This window comes from Bos indicus, chromosome 28 (assembly GCF_029378745.1).
Source record: "Bos indicus isolate NIAB-ARS_2022 breed Sahiwal x Tharparkar chromosome 28, NIAB-ARS_B.indTharparkar_mat_pri_1.0, whole genome shotgun sequence".
NCBI lineage: Eukaryota > Metazoa > Chordata > Mammalia > Artiodactyla > Bovidae > Bos > Bos indicus.
The window spans coordinates 15,147,740-15,164,484 of NC_091787.1; the positions used below are offsets into that span (position 1 = coordinate 15,147,740).

A 16,745-nucleotide genomic window follows, 5' to 3' on the forward strand; every position below is an offset into this window, starting at 1 on the left:
AAAAGCAGAGACATTACTTTGCCAACAAAGGTCTGTCTAGTCAAAGCTATGGTTTTTCCATAGTCATGTATGGATGTGAGAGTTGGACTAAAAAGAAAGCTGAGCACAGAAGAATTGATGCTTTTGAACTGTGGTGTTGGAGAAGACTCTTGAGAGTCCCTTGGACTGCAAGGAGATCCAACCAGTCCATTCTAAAGGAAATCAGCCCTGAATATTCATTAGAAGGACTGATGCTGAAGCTGAAATTCCAATACTTTGGCCACCTGATGCAAAGAACCGACTCATTGGAAAAGACCCTGATGCTGGGAAAGATTGAAGGCAGGAGGAGAAGGGGATGACAGAGGATGAGATGGTTGGATGGCATCACCAACTCGATGGACATGAGTTTGAGCAAGCTCCAGGAGTTAGTGATGCACAGGGAAGCCTGGCATGCTGCAATCCATGGGGTTGCAAAGAGTTGGACACAACTGAGCTGAACTGAAATGTTCCTCATTCAAGGAGAATTCTAGAACACTCAAGAATAAGAAAAAAGTGACTTTTCAAATTTAAAATGACTGTTTTGATAGACTGCTTCCTAAAAATAAAACCTGAATTTTGTTTTTATGTCATATTTTCAAGGCACCCAAAAGATGTAAAGGTCGTTCTTGACTTGAAGAACAAGGAATGTGGGGGGCAGGGGGAAGCACCTTCTCTTATTATACAAATGTAAAACATAAATACAAAAGTCATCTTTATGAATACACTTCTAACCTATTACTGGTTCCTCAGAATCCCCAAAACAGAGTACAGGTAATGTAATTTATGTCACTTCTTATTGCAACCAGCCATAACTGAGAATGAACATGGTGTTCTAAAAAGAACAAGAGTCCAAAAGATCCTCCCACTCGTTAGAAATGCATCCTGAGCCACACCACCTCACCTCTGTGCCCCTCATCCATAAGACACTATGCATCTCCCGTACAGGAGTACAGGAGTACAGTCTCTGTGAAATGCCTACCAAAGAAAGTTGGCTCCAGACCACAATCCAATAAATGGGGGCTATTGTTACTCTCACACGGGGCCTTAGGTGAGTAGCTGTTTGCGCAGAAAAAACTGAAGGCTATTTTTAGTTTTTCCAATGCCTCCAGGATAAATTCCAAACTCCTTTGCAGGGTACTTAAAACTTTTGTAATCAGGTCTTTGTTTATCTCTGGGACTTTATTTCTTACCACTCCTGGCCTCCTCAGCTCTCAGGGTTCCTGCCATCCTGAACTGCTTGCTTCAGCTTGAATTCTCTCTGCTCTCTGTTGGCTAGCCAGTAATTTGTTCCCTCTGCTTGGTAGCATCATAGTTTTGGGCCTTATATTCCACCAAAAAAAAAAAAAAGGAGTCACGTGCCACATGTAATTTTCTTCAGGAATCCATCCCAGAAACCTCACCGGGCTATTTGGTCCTTCTAAGTGAGTCTTCTGTTTCCCTGTAGAAAAATAGCACTTAATGCACTGTTGCATCATCATCTACATTCTTGTCTATCTCCTCCAGTGCACTGAACCCCTGGGAGCAGAGACTGATTTGTATTTCTACATCCCATATCTGTCTCCACTGGTTTCTGATGTGCACAAAAAAGTATGAAACAAAGGCCTTCAACAACTATTTCTTATCCAACAAGTGGACTTTTGTGTCACATATACCAGAGTCCAAAATCTGCCTCATCACAGCTGTGTTAATTCTGGATGAGCTATAATCCCTCTGAGTCTCGGTTTTTCCACCTGGGATGAGGAAGGAAACAACAGCTTCCTTTTGGCTGTTAAGATTAAATAATAAAATGTATGTGAAAGTGCTTGAACACAGCAAACTTGGAAGAGAAATGGTTAACGTTAAGATTTAGCCATCATACGATGAACTCCCTGATGACCAAGACTGCCATGTTCGGTGAATAATTCTAGAACCTCTTCCTTAAAGTCTATGATGGGAACATTTAAATGCACTAATCAATGTTTAATTCAATAGGCATTTACTGAGCATTCTCCATAGAAAAGATACTGTCCTGAGTGCTAAGGGGGTATCCAAAAGCGAACAAAACTTCCTTCAAGAGCTGATAATCTATTAGAAGAAATAGGACATGAGAACAAATCATTAGAATTCAAAGAGAGTTAAGACACCAGACCAGATGGCTTCTGTCCTTCATAATTAAGAACCAGGCAATGGTGGGTCCTACCTGAGACTGGAGCAATCAGTCTGATCTTCATGCAGAGAGACTGCGTCTTCGTCACACCTGAAGAGAGAAAATAAAACCACATCAGATCCAAGGGTCTGCTGAAGCAGAGAAGCAATATTCTAGAATTATTTGAAGATTAGCACAGGAAACTAAAGAAAGGAACAATCTTTACCACTCTCACCCAAACCAGTGTCAATTCCTCAGATGTCTACCAGGTAATGATACCAATGTTGTCATATCACGTGAGCTTAAATGCTTAGAACCAGAGGTAACACTCCTTTTTCATCCAGTGCTTTGTATCACCTCAACTAACAAGACCTTAGCAACCAACCTAAGTGTTCACAGCCCTTGAGGGAACATCTGACAGCAAGACTGGTAGGCTGTTGTTGGCTCAAAAGGGACGCAGCTACATGCCTCCTGGCATTTCTTCTGCCTCCAGCAGTCCCAAACCATACCAGCTGCCATCTGGCTTGCTCCACTGGCCTCCAGACTTTCCTGACCTCCTTCCTTTTCACAAAACTTATGAAATAACCTTATGAAAAATTCTTGGCTTTTCCATACTGAAAAATCTCCCGAGCTCTACACTGCCTAAGGGCATCTTGAGGAGGACCGCAGTCTCACCCCAGTGTATGAGGGAGCCTTTGTTCCTGTTCTCAGCCTTCCCCACCCCATCCCACCCAACCTCACCCCACCCTGCTCCAACCTGGAATGCTTTTTCTATCTTCAACTCCTACTCAGCCTTCACTGCTCAAGCCTTACAAGCTCTGTGAACTTTCCTTGCCAAGTTCATCCACATGCCATGTTCCCACTTTAACCTTAGTACATAAATGCTTACTTTTCATTCAGAGGTTTTAGTCACCATCTAGTTCTTACCTAGTGTTGTTATGTAGTTTCTTTGTACCTCTGAGATCTTTTTAATCAGTTGTTAATTCCATGAAAAGAAACAACCATCGTGTCTTTTTCTAGATATCCTGCCACAGTGCCCACAATGCTACCCCAGAGTAGATACTTCATAAATATTTGAATCAAATCACTAACCTGGATCCTTCGGCAAGTCTGTTGCCTGAAATAAGTGTGTGTGCCTAGTCGCTCAATCATGTTCGACTCTTTGTGACCCCAGGGACTGTAGCCTGCCAGGCGCCTTCCTCCAGGCAAGAATTCTGGAGTGGGTGGCCATTACCTTCTCCAGGGAATCTTCCTGACTCAGGGATCAATCCCAAGTGTCCTGCTTTGCAGGTGGATTCTTTACTGTCTGAGCCACCAGGAAGGGCCTGAAATAAGTGGGCAAGCATTTCTGAGCACTGACTGCTTCCAAATACTGCCTTAGGCACTGGAGCTGTGCTTCTCAAACTTTTTGGGATTCAGGACTGACCAGTTGGTTTTCTATTTCCAATCCACCATGGAGAAATAATTTGGTAAAAATGTCACAGGAATGTCAAATTCTTATAAAGGTTATTAAAAGCATACTCCCTATTTCTGTACTGTTCTTATCTCAGACTAGTTACAGTTTGTGAACCCACACTTTGAGCAGCACTACCTTTTCTTTTTTTAGTATAATTGCTTTATAATGTTGTGTTAGTTTCTGCTGCACGACTAAGTGAATCAGCTGTGTGCATACATATACCCCCCCCCAAGCCTCCCTCCCGCTCACCTCACAATCCCACACCTACGTCATCATGAAACGGTATGTGGTCCTTTCCCCCTCCCCACACCATGTCTTCTGCCTGCCTTGTGCCTGTAAAAAACCTTAATCAAAGAATAAGTTTAATCAGAGAAGTGAGAAATGCTGAAACAAAGGAAAACAGTCTAAGGAGACTAAATAATAATAAGGTAGTCATTAAGCATAGGCAAGGACCTTTAGTTCTCTCTCAAGGGCTGTACGTAATATTCTGAGCCATATCCTGTGATCTGTCTTATAGATCAAGACCCCAGGTGGAGGAGTTAACTACATGATGACCAGACTGTACCCAGGACTTCAGCTGCCACAATTCTGAGAACTGACCACAAAGAAATGGGAACAAGAGCACCCCGGAACTGAAGATTGCTGCTGCTGCTGCTAAGTTGCTTCAGTCGTGTCCGACTCTTTGCGACCCCATGGACTGCAGCCTACCAGGCTCCTCTGTCCACGGGATTTTCCAGGCAAGAGTACTGGAGTGGGGTGCCATCGCCTTCTCCAAACTGAAGATTAACTGTACCTAAAACAACCAAAACTGAAACCATTTGTTTTAAGGATCCTCCCTGTTTCTCCCCTGACTGGCACTGGCTGCCCACTTACGCCTTTCTTGGCGGAATGGAAACTTGCATTTGGGATGAGCTGAGGAGCTCCAAAACCAGGTAAGTCCACCAGTGTGCACACAGGCAACATTCCCATTCGTGAGTGCTTGCCACGTGGTTCTGACTGCTGCGAGGACTGTCTGTGAGCACTAGTACTATTTGGACATTCTTGCCAGTTGGTTCTGATGTGTGCCTGATGTTGAGAACTGTTTGGGACATGAGGTGCTATTTGGGCATTTTGCCAGTTGGTTCTGACATATGTCTGATGTTGAGGACCGTTTGTGAGCACCGAGTGTCATCTGGGCATTTTGCCAATTGGTTCTGACATCTGACTACCATTGAGGACCATTTGTTTTGGGACTCCACAAAGTGTTTGTTCGGGACTCTGTACTGGTCACCTTCAGAGAAGTTTATGATGGATCTGTTGTTTGGTGTGTGAGTGTATATTCCACTTGTGTTGATCGGTATTCTTGTTGCCTTATACAAAATGGGAAATTCAGGTTCAATTCATTAAGAAAAATTTTAGTTGTGAATTTATGACTAAAAAAGAAAGATGATTTTTTTGGACAATATATGGCTACAGTATTCTTCAGAATCTGAAGAAGATTGATTAAGATGAAAGCCCTGAAATTCACAAAACTGGTTCTTTTTGCATATGCAGTTAAGGAAAACTAACTTGATAAAACACTTTTTTTCAGATCCTGAGAAAACAAAAACACGCCTGAGAAAAAGTCTGAGTGACATTTATCATGTCCTTGAAACACAAACACAGTCCACTTTGCCTGGATCTTCAGCCTTGGGTTAACTATACAAAGGGGGAAAAAGGCTTTAAAACTGAATGTATAATTTGGCTATTCTGGCTATGCTCCATAAACTGATTAGCTACTTTTGTATTCTTGTAAGACCAAGAGGGAAACTAAAGATGTTTGGGTTTATTAAACATATGTGTTGTACTACTGAAGAAAAATATGCTATTAAAAAATGTATGTTTTTTTTGAAGTTATGAAGAATGTTCTTAAGTTTGCAATCAGAAAATGCTGATGTAACATTTCAACCACTTGTTTCTTGGTTTTGTTAAAACTTTCAAGGGTTAAAAATTGTAACTGCTGTTGAGGACTCTTGGTAAGTCCTCATATGTAAAAATGATAAGTGAAACATTTTGATATGTAAAGCAAGTAGGATATATGCTGTCAACAAAGAGAATGTATAAAGAATGGAGATATTTTTGTTGAGGAAAAATGGTGATAATAATTTTTTCCTATGGTTGTTTATTTCTGTAATGAAGAAATAAAGCACAAATTTGTCTGGATCTAGAAAGTGACAAAAAGTTTGTGAAAAAGGAATTTTGAAAAACAAAAGGTGTATGCTGTCAGGATTAAGATTAGACTCACTTTAACTAGGTAAATGAATTTTGCTACTGACAGTAAACTGATGCAAAGTTGGGTTTTCTGTCAAAAAAGAAAAAGTTCTTCTAGAATATTTGACTGATTTTAGTAACAGAGACTTCTAATGGAAAGTAACTACTTTATTTCTAATCATAAATTCTCCAATAAGTTGTCAGCAAATGTAGCTGCTCATGATGTTTAGCACTGCTGACTTTAAGTGTACTGCTTAAAGCACGTGTACAATGTCTGTCTGACAACTGAGTATGAATGATAAAATGTATGGCCTATAGAGCATTTCCCTATTAACCTCTGAGCCTGTTCATGATATCTGATTAGCTTTCCCCCCAAAGTGGACAACTAGGCAAACATATAAATAAAAAAGAGACCAAGCACTGAGGGACACGGATGTACCTATAGCATGCAAATGAACCACTCTGGCAACCTCGGATCAATTTCCTTGCTTTTCCTTTTTTTTTAATTTTTGAAGTCTCAATAACCCACTCTTTCCATCTCATGGAAAACAATAATTCCTAAATGCTGTCTTGTTCTCCACTATTTGATGCATCTGCTTTAATAGATCATCTGAACTTTGTAATGTGAATTAAAATGCTTCCCAATAAAAGCAACCTAGCTAAGTAGAAAAATTAATGAAGAAGAAAAATCTAGAATTGTTGCTTCCAAAGAACTAGGGTTCAAACAGAGGTTCAACCTTCGAGCTCAACAATACCTATTGTTTAAGAATTTGGCAAGAACTTTTTTTTTCATCCCCCTATTAATCTTTCTTCTCAAAGCACAATTAGTTAAAAATGGAAACAGCAGCAGAACATACAAAGTTGCAGATGCTTTCTGAAGTAGGAGGCTAGACCTAATTAGCTAATTAGATTTTAAGGACTACGGAACAACTCCAGCCATCGCCCAAGAAAACACAATTTCTAGCTTGCAGATATGGCAATGAGACAGATCTTTCTATGGCTTCCAGACCACACATACACAAATTCTTTAAGTTCAATTGGGTTTTCCATTGCTTCTGCGAAGGTCATCAAGTTCTATTTAATTAACATCTTCTTTCTGATTGTTCTACTGAGTCCTTGCCCCAGAGCCCCCTGCAAATGCACAATACTGGCTGGATTATAAAACTAGATTTCACAGTGGGAACCCATACCCAGATATCCTGACTCTGGGGGAAAAAAAAATCAACTCAGATCAAGTGCCCAACTGGTCCTGGGCATGAGATTCTCTTCCTACACATTATTCTGATCAAAGAATTTAAAGACCAATCTCTTTAATGATCTTCGTAAATATTAAACTGACCATCTTCTGGTACAATATTTTTCAAACTATAAATTGTGACCTATTATACGGGATTAATAATTACAGGGTCCTGAAATTAGACAGCAGCTATCAGTATTTTGTTTTTATTATTGGTAGAGAAACAGAATAGAAAAAAAAAAAAAATGTCAGTACAGTGAGGGCTAAGTGTTATTCTGAAGGAGATCAGCCCTGGGATTTCTTTGGAAGGAATGATGCTAAAGCTGAAACTCCAGTATACTTTGGCCACCTCATGCGAAGAGTTGACTCATTGGAAAAGACTCTGATGCTGGGAGGGATTGGGGGCAGGAGGAGAAGGGGACGACAGAGGATGAGATGGCTGGATGGCATCACTGACTCGATGGATGTGAGTCTGCGTGAACTCCGGGAGTTGGTGATGGACAGGGAGGCCTGGCGTGCTGCGATTCATGGGGTTGCAAAGAGTCGGACACGACTGAGCGACTGAACTGAACTGAAGTGTTATTTCAACAAAACTTGTTCAAATAAATCATGTATGTATGTGTGTGCTGGACTGCAATATAAAATGTTTTTCTTAGTGCTGTTCACAGTAAAAATGTAAAGAAACCTCTATCAAATGATTTCCTTTGAGGTTCTCATCAACTAGATTCTAAGTCCGAGAGTTTTTAATTTGTGGTTGCCCAGATAATACATGAATAATTTGTCCTTGCCATCATTTTCCTGTGAAGTGCTCGAGGTAGTTAGTTATCTCTCTACTTGGACTTTTGCTTCCTCTATCAACCACAAACAAGAAAAAGTTAAAAGGTACTTTGCATCATCTTCTCTTTCATATGATCTCAATTAAGCCTGACAATGGTGTGAGGTAAGCATTACCTTCACCCAGCGGCTAAGGGATTTCCCAGGACTCCAAAGCATCAAGCAGTGACGCCTACGGTGCTTCTGCTCCACACTAAGCCCACCGAATAGTCTCTTCAGTCTATGTTCCCAGAGCGGGAGAAAGACTTGTTTTTTAGAATAATGGTGGAGAAAGAAATACCCATAAGTCTCTTTTTTGATTTGGGGTAAATAAGTACAGAGGTCTCAGACTGGTGATGAGATAAAATGTTGCTGTACTCAAAAGGGGACTGTCATTCCCTGCAGTACCGTGTTCCTTGAAGGCACAGTCGCAGAGGTACAGCCTGCAATCCTGTGGGATTTCTCAAAGTGTGCCCCCAGAACCATTTGCGTTGGCACCACCTGGAGTGTCTGAGTAAGATGGCAAGCTGCGCTATATTCAATTTCCTGGGATCAACCATAATAGAAAAGAATATAAAAAAGAATGTATATGCTTGTGTAACCGAGTCACTTCGTTGTACGCGGAAATTAACACAATAGTGTAAATCAACTATACTTCAATTTTTGAAATAAATTAATTTTAAAAAATGGAAAAATATAGCAAGTTCCAGCTTCATCCTCACTGCTAGCCCAACTAAATCGACTCTCTGAGGGTAGGGCCAAGGAATGTGAGTTTTCAAACTAGATTGCTTTCCCCCCACATAACTAGTATGCTTCTGAAATGTTCAATGCTGACCTAAAGGTTTACAAAACCCAGACCAGCATTTGGCTGACTCCAACACGATCACCCATCTCTAGGTTTCCACTTGAGAATAAAGCCTGGGAACTCTGGATTTTTCACAAGCCCCTAACCCCTTCCCCAAATGATACTGACAGTCCTTCGTTTTGAGAATTACTGCTTTGGATGATAACTAATTTGCCGCAGAATTCATTGCTGGGTATGCTTCATTTCAAGTAACGAGTTAGCCAGGGCAACAGAGGAAATGACCGTGGAAAAATAACATATGAGAGGGTACACAGATAGAGAACACAAGGCCAAGGCCATTCTGATCTTGGAAGAATCTGGGTAGGAAAAAGAAACTGAATTGGGCCACATTTGCACAGACAGGGACAGGCAAGGCATGGGAAAAATTAAGAAGAGAACAAAATGTGTCCTTGAGTCCCTCCCAATTCCACTCCCTTTGACCCTTAAAAGACCCCCAGCTGGCCAAGCAGAACCCTGTTAGGTTAGACTACCTGATAACATAATTTATATTAAAATATTAATGACAATTTGAATCTACCTCCCAGGGACACAGACTTTTTAAATTTCCATTTTAATAAGGGTCACCACCAGAGTTCTTCATCCAAAAAAAAAAAATCTCTAGGTAGAATTTCAGGCAGTAGAAAAGATAAGTATGTGTGGGTGGGTAGGAGTAAGTAGAAGTAGGGTGGAGATAGGAGAAAGGCGATGTTTTCTTTTATCCAAAACACAGAATACAGGCAAGTGCTGTACGCCAAGACCAGAACATTAATGAGTCACCTGCCACTTCTCTGTCTCAGTATAGCACATTCTGGTCCTGCTGGCTTTGGGGTCATGCCTAAAGAACCAAGGAAAACTGAGGGGAGGAGAAAATACTATATTAGACAATGACTAGTTATAAATGGCCCTAGACTGGACTGTTACACCTATGAAGGCTTGGTATGCTTCAAATATGCCCCTCAGATTTTTAGATTAGCCAGATGGCATCCCAATTGTCACTCAGTGCCTTTTAAAATAAGTCTCTGTCACTTCTCTGAAAACAACAACAAGGTCTTATGCAATCAGAACTCCTTGGGGACTGTCCAAAGACAAGGTACCAGACTTTCCCCAGCATTTAACTGAAACCATTTTTAAAACAATGTCCATGTGAAATCTAAAACTAAGGAACTCCATTTTGAAGCTGCTATGCCTGTGGCTGACTTTGGGGATTCAGCCACACCAGGTCCTGAGAGTCAGGCCCAGGAAGCATGTGGTGCCGTATGCATAGTGAAAGGAAGAAAGCAATACCCGTGTACCCAAACCTGCGAGTCACAGCCTCATCTCTGGCCTGCACCTCTCCCCACTCTAAGGCTTTTAGAAAAGCAAAGTTATAGTACTGTTACCAAGCAAGTTCATTAACAGGATGAAGGTTTCAATGAGTGTTTTATACTGGATCTTCTAAAATCAACCCTGGATCTTTTTCTTTTTTTAAGTAACTCCACTTAAGACAGCCCAAAGCTCAACTCTAAGACAGTAGCATCCTGAGAAACAAAAGAATGTAAAAATCAAGAGGGCCTGGGAAGCCCTGTAGTCCTCCACTATCAAGTCATTGATACAGTGACTTGAACCTCACATCATTTATTTGCCTGTTAGGGAACTTTAGCAAATAGTTCCCAAGCTACTGGGACTTCTGTATCAAACTTGCAGCATTTTTTAATGTAGTTGAGCATATAACCATACACACCTCTTTTTCCTGAAAAACTATTTAGAGTAACTTCTATCATAAAGTCCCAGAAGTAAACACCGTGAGTTAGCCTAGAGAAAGAATGCTAAATAAAGCACAGATATTTCATACATATATGTATACATGTAAATTACACATCAGTTACATATAGTATTAGCATAATACACTACCTATTAATTTTTAACATATACATATAATACAGTATTAGAAAAACACTAAGGAAAGGATGGCAAGAATTAAAAGCATAAACTCTAAATATCTAATAAAAAATACCATGCATGCTGGTCTTGAGTGAAATATTTACACTCCTTCATTCCACGTTTGAATGGTATTAGTTGTCCCAATCAAAAGCTTTAGCCATAGGAGTAGATAACACAGTCCTACGATAGCCAGATCTCTGAGGGCAGAAGACAAAATTGACAAAGGGCATGCAAGAAAAGTTTACTGTCTTAAAAGTCTGTACAAAGGAGAGGGTGAGGCTAAGTTTAGCCTATTTATCACATGCTGGAATTCAACTCGAGTCATTTCACATCCATCTCCTACTTGCTGTAAATGTACACAGCGTGCTCATGAAAACAGACACCAGTGTTGGCAAAACACAACAAAGCTTCCTTGCTGACATGTCAACGAGATTTATTTTTCATAAATCTGAACTCCAAGAACACAAATCTGGGAGCACTGTGCTCCCGTAAGCCATCAGTTTGCTTTCATAGCTCTCCCATAGTTGCTAAAAGGCTGGTTTCAACCTGTAAAGATTTCTGGGCCCCATCAGCCCCCACGTCTCCCAGTCTTCATGGCCCCAGATTACAGGAGACAATGCATCTAGTACCCAGAGCAGCTGGGGACGGGGGAGGATACCTTCACGTTAGTTGCTTCCTGAGAAAGGCATGCAAATCTTATTGTATTGACAAGAATCACTTACTCTGTTACAGCGGTGCTGCTGAAGGAATTATCCTGAAGGCTGAAACAGAAACAAGAAAACATCAGCCAAGTCCGGCCGGGGAGCCGTCTCCCTGGTTGCTCTCCGGGAGTTAGAGCACACACACAAACATGGCATTGCAAGGCAAGTCTCAGGGCTCGCCCGGCACGCTCTCTCTACCTTGGGCTGCTGTCTGCACATGCTCGTAACGACACCCCCAGCAGGGGCCCAGCCGCACGGGCGAACCACAAAGCCCGGCAGCCCGCGAGGCTGCGGGGACAGAGCTGGGCGGGGCGCGGCAGCCAGCCGCACCCGGGACCCCCGCGAGGAGCACCTGGAGCGGTACTCGGGGACCTCAATCTCGCCAGCCCAGCGCCGCCTTTAATCCAGGCCTCCCGTGCCGGCCACCCCCTGGAAAGCCCGACTGTTTCTACCCAGGTGCTGAAATCCCCGGGGGACTTGCTTTCTTCCAGACGTCTCCTACCAGTTTTACAAGAGCTACCCCCTCTAGGGATGGAGGCTTGCAGAGATGCACAGATCGTTCAGAAAAAGCTGGAAGGGAACCAGAGGGGGAGGGGATCGTAACTGCTGTTTTTGGTGTCTATGTTTATTGCCCAGGAAGAAAAAGAGCCCTGACAGAGGGCTCGTAGCATTACACCAGTCAATCTGCACGCCCGTTATTTCAGACCCCACGAGGAAGCGCCCAGCCCAGGACCTCAAAGCTCTGAATGAACCAAAGCAAGGAGAGGGGAAAATTTATTCCAGGCATTAGCTGGTGACTGGGGGGAACGTGCGCGGGGTGGGGTTTGCTCTGCTCAGAGCAGCTGGCCCAAGCTTCACTCCCAACCAGCTTTACAAAAGATGAGGGATCGAATCCACCTGTGCTACCCACTTTGAATAAAGGCAGCCCTACTGGGGGAAGGGAAGGCTGTCAGCCTCCCACTTGCCTCATTCCCCAGGAGATGTCTGTCCTGTTCTCTTTTCATTGTTAATTTCTCCTGCCTGGTTGACCTTGATATGGAGTGAACAGTCACCTGGGAAAGATGCTTATTTTGAATTGAGAGGATCCTCATCCCCTTCTTTAAATCTCTTCACTCTCTGAAGCCACTGAGATGGTGGTTTTTAGTCTAAATTATATAAGACGATGGGTTAAACAACAAAAAATCAAAATTTAATTTTCAGATTATTAGAAAAATTATTCAAACCTTGGTAATAAGGGGAAAGAGCAAAATCTGAATCAGTGTCACACCAAGACAGTGCTTCACAGGTCCACCCAAGGACTGCTTGATTCTCTACAAAAATGAGCTGTGTTTGACTTGCTAGTCACTCTTGGTTAGATTCTAACACTACAGAGCTATGTGCTGGCACTGCACATTTTGTCCGATCTGTCCAGAAGAAAACCTCAGCATTTATGGTTTTATTGCATTATGCATTTATGTTGCATATAAACCTATACGCAACCTAACCTAAACCTATATAAACCTAACAGTCGTATAACATTAATAACATTTTTTCTAAATGCCTGTACATATTCAGATCCTCAAAACACTCTTGGAACCACGAGAATCATCATCTTATGTGTCTGTGTGTGTTTAGTCGCTCAGTCGTGTCCGGCTCTTTGTGACCCCATGGACTGCAGCCTGCCAGGCTCCTCGGTCCATGGGGATTCTCCAGGCAAGAATACTGGAGTGGGTTGCCATTTCCTTCTCCATCATCTTATAGATATGCTCATTAATAAGTTAATAGATCTCTGGTATGGATCTCTTCAAGAAAATCAGAGATACCAAAGGAACATTTCATGCAAAGATGAGCTTGATAAAGGACAGAAATGGTATGGACCTAACAGAAGCAGAAGATATTAAGAAGAGATGGCAAGAATACACAGAAGAACTGTACAAAAAAGATCTTCACGACCCAGATAATCACGATGGTGTGATCACTCACCTAGAGCCAGACATCCTGGAATGTGAAGTCAAGTGGGCCTTAGAAAGCATCACTACGAACAAAGCTAGTGGAGGTGATGGAATTCCAGTTGGGCTATTCCAAATCCTGAAAGATGATGCTGTGAAAGTGCTTCACTCAATATGCCAGCAAATTTGGAAAACTCAGCAGTGGCCACAGGACTGGAAAAGGTCAGTTTTCATTCCAATCCCAAAGGAAGGCAATGCCAAAGAATGCTCAAACTACCGCACAATTGCACTCATCTCACATGCTAGTAAAGTAATGCTCAAAATTCTCCAAGCCAGGTTTCAGCAATACGTGAACCGTGAACTTCCTGATGTTCAAGCTGGTTTTAGAAAAGGCAGAGGAACCAGAGATCAAATTGCCAACATCCGCTGGATCATAGAAAAAGCAAGAGAGTTCCAGAAAAACATCAATTTCTGCTTTATTGACTATGCCAAAGCCTTTGACTGTGTGGATCACAATAAACTGTGGGAAATTCTGAAAGAGATGGGAATACTAGACCACCTGACCTGCCTCTTGAGAAACCTGTATGCAGGTCAGGAAGCAACAGTTAGAACTGGACATGGAACAACAGACTGGTTCCAAATAGGAAAAGGAGTTCGTCAAGGCTGTATATTGTCACCCTGTTTATTTAACTTATACGCAGAGTACATCATGAGAAACGCTGGACTAGAAGAAACACAAGCTGGAATCAAGATTGCCAGGAGAAATATCAATAACCTCAGATATTCAGATGATACCACCCTTATGGCAGAAAGTGAAGAGGAACTAGAAAGCCTCTTGATGAAAGTGAAAGTGGAGAGTGAAAAAGTTGGCTTAAAGCTCAACATTCAGAAAACAAAGATCATGGCATCCGGTCTCACCACTTCATGGGAAATAGATGGGGAAACAGTGGAAACAGTGTCAGACTTTATTTTTCTGGGCTCCAAAATTACTACAGATGGTGACTGCAGCCATGAAATTAAAAGACGCTTACTCCTTGGAAGGAAAGTTATGACCAACCTAGATAGCATATTCAAAAGCAGAGACATTACTTTGCCAACAAAGGTTCGTCTAGTCAAGGCTATGGTTTTTCCTGTGGTCATGTATGGATGTGAGAGTTGGACTGTGAAGAAGGCTGAGCGCCGAAGAATTGATGCTTTTGAACTGTGGTGTTGGAGAAGACTCTTGAGAGTCCCTGGGACTGCAAGGAGATCCAACCAGTCCATTCTGAAGGAGATCAGCCCTGGGATTTCTTTGGAAGGAATGATGCTAAAGCTGAAACTCCAGTACTTTGGCCACCTCATGCAAAGAGTTGACTCATTGGAAAAGACCCTGATGCTGGGAGGGATTGGGGGCAGGAGGAGAAGGGGGCAACAAAGGATGAGATGGCTGGATGGCATCGCTGACTCGATGGACGTGAATCTCAGTGAACTCCGGGAGCTGGTGATGGACAGGGAGGCCTGGCGTGCTGCGATTCATGGGGTTGCAAAGAGTCAGACACGACTGAGCGACTGATATGATCTGATCTGATGTGCCTATCTTTGTATGAAAGCCGTATCTTTAACTTTCAAAGATGTACTCTGAACAATCGAAATTGAGTTTTCAAAGAACAACAGGTTTCATTAATGTCCTTTGCGAGGATTTTTCTTATCCCCAAAATATTTTGAAAAGTAACTGAATAAAAGCCTAATACAGGTTATTCCTTGGAAATACTTCAGGTTTTGTTCCAGACCATCACAATAAAGCAAATGTTGCAACAAAGCTCATCACAGGAATTTTTTGGTTTCCCAGTATATATAAAAGTTGTGTTTGCACTACACTATTAGTCCATTAAGTAAACAATAGCATTATGTCTGAAAAAAAAGTATATATCTTAATATAAAAATATTTTATTGCTAAAAAATACTAACCTCATCTGAACTTTTAGCAACCTGTAATCTTTTTGGCTGGTGGAGGGAGGTTCTTGCCTCAGTACTGATGACTGCTTACTGGTCAGGGTGGTAGTTATCTGAAGGCTGGAGTGACTGTGGTCATTTCTTAAAATAAGACAATGAAGTCACATCAGTCCGTCAGTTTACGCTTCCATTCATGAGTGATTTCTCTGGAGCACGAAACGCTGTTTGATACCATTCTCTTCACGGTAGAACTTCAGTTCTTTCAAATCCTGTCATTGCCTTATCAACCAAGTTTGTATAGTGTTCTAAATCTTTTGCTGTCTTTTCAATAATCCTCACAGCAAATCTTTGCCAGGAGTAGATTTTATCTCAAGAAATCACTGTATTATCCACAAGAAGCAACTCATTCGTTGACACTGTTTCATGAAACTGCAGCAATTCAGTCACATCTTCAAGCTCCACTTCTAATTCTATTTCTCTTGCTATTTCCATGACATCTTCAGTTACTTCCTCCCCAGAAGTCTTTCACCCCTCAAAGTCATCCATGAGGGTCAAAACCAACTTCTTCTAAACAGCTATTAATGTTGATATTTTGACCTCTTTTCATGAACCACAAATGTTCTTAATGGTATCTAGAATGGTGAATTCTTTCCAGAAGGTTTTCAATTTACTCTGCCCAGAGATGTTAGAGGAATTACAACCTAGGGCAGTTACAGCCTTACAAAATGTATTTCTTAGACAGTAAGACTTGAGAGTTTAAATTACTCCTTGATCCATGGGCTGCAGAATGGATGCTGTGTTTCAATTTCCTTCAAGAACATTTTCTTTGTATTTACAACTTGAACGTGTGGCACAAGAGCCCTAGCTTTCACATGCCTTCCTCTTCTAAGTTTAATCATTTCTAGTTTTAGATGCTTAGGAAGAGATGTGCAATTCTTCCTCTCACTTGAATACTTAGAGACAACTGTAGAGTTGTTAATTGGACTGATTTCAGTATCTTTGTGCCTCAGGGAATAGGGAGGCCTAAGGCAAGAGAGACAGGGAATGGTCAATTGGTGGAGCAGCCAGAACACAGAGACCATTTATCATTTAAGGTCATCATCTTATATGGACATGGTTTGTGGTATCCCCAAAACAATTATAATAGTAACATCCAAGAGCACTAATCACAGATCACCATAACAAATATAATAATAATGAAAAAGTTTGATATATTATAAGAAGTATCAAAATATGACACAGAGACATAAGATGAGCCAATGCTATTTGAAAAATAGTGCCAAACACTTACCTGAATCATAAAGATCAGAGCAGAAATAAATGAACTAGAGACAAAGAAAACAATAGCAGAGATCAAAGAAAATAAAAGCTTGTTCTTTTTAGAAGATATAAAAAACTGATAAGCTTTTAGCCAGACCCATCAAGAAAAAAAGGAAGAGGACCAATACATTTAGAAATGAAAAAGAAATTACAACTGACACCACAGAAATATAAAGGATCGTAAGAGACCACTACAGAGAAGGCAATGGCACCCCACTCCAG

At 41.5% G+C, this 16,745-nt stretch overlaps 1 protein-coding gene across 9 annotated transcripts in view; it reads right to left on the reverse strand.

The window, feature by feature from the left end:
* Nucleotides 1-16,156, reverse strand: part of FAM13C (family with sequence similarity 13 member C) — a 141,127-nt gene extending 124,971 nt beyond the window's left edge. For 2 of the 9 annotated variants that reach the window (XM_019954095.2, XM_019954094.2), the window contains exons 1-2: nucleotides 11,365-11,534; nucleotides 2,198-2,254 (exon numbers count right to left, since the gene is read on the reverse strand). In XM_019954095.2, coding sequence (XP_019809654.2) covers nucleotides 2,198-2,254; nucleotides 11,365-11,426 — 119 coding nt within the window. In that variant the 5' untranslated portion in view covers nucleotides 11,427-11,534. The other 7 variants (XM_019954090.2, XM_019954089.2, XM_070782061.1 and 4 more) reach the window with 6 other exon arrangements.
* Nucleotides 16,157-16,745: the final 589 nt, after the last annotated feature.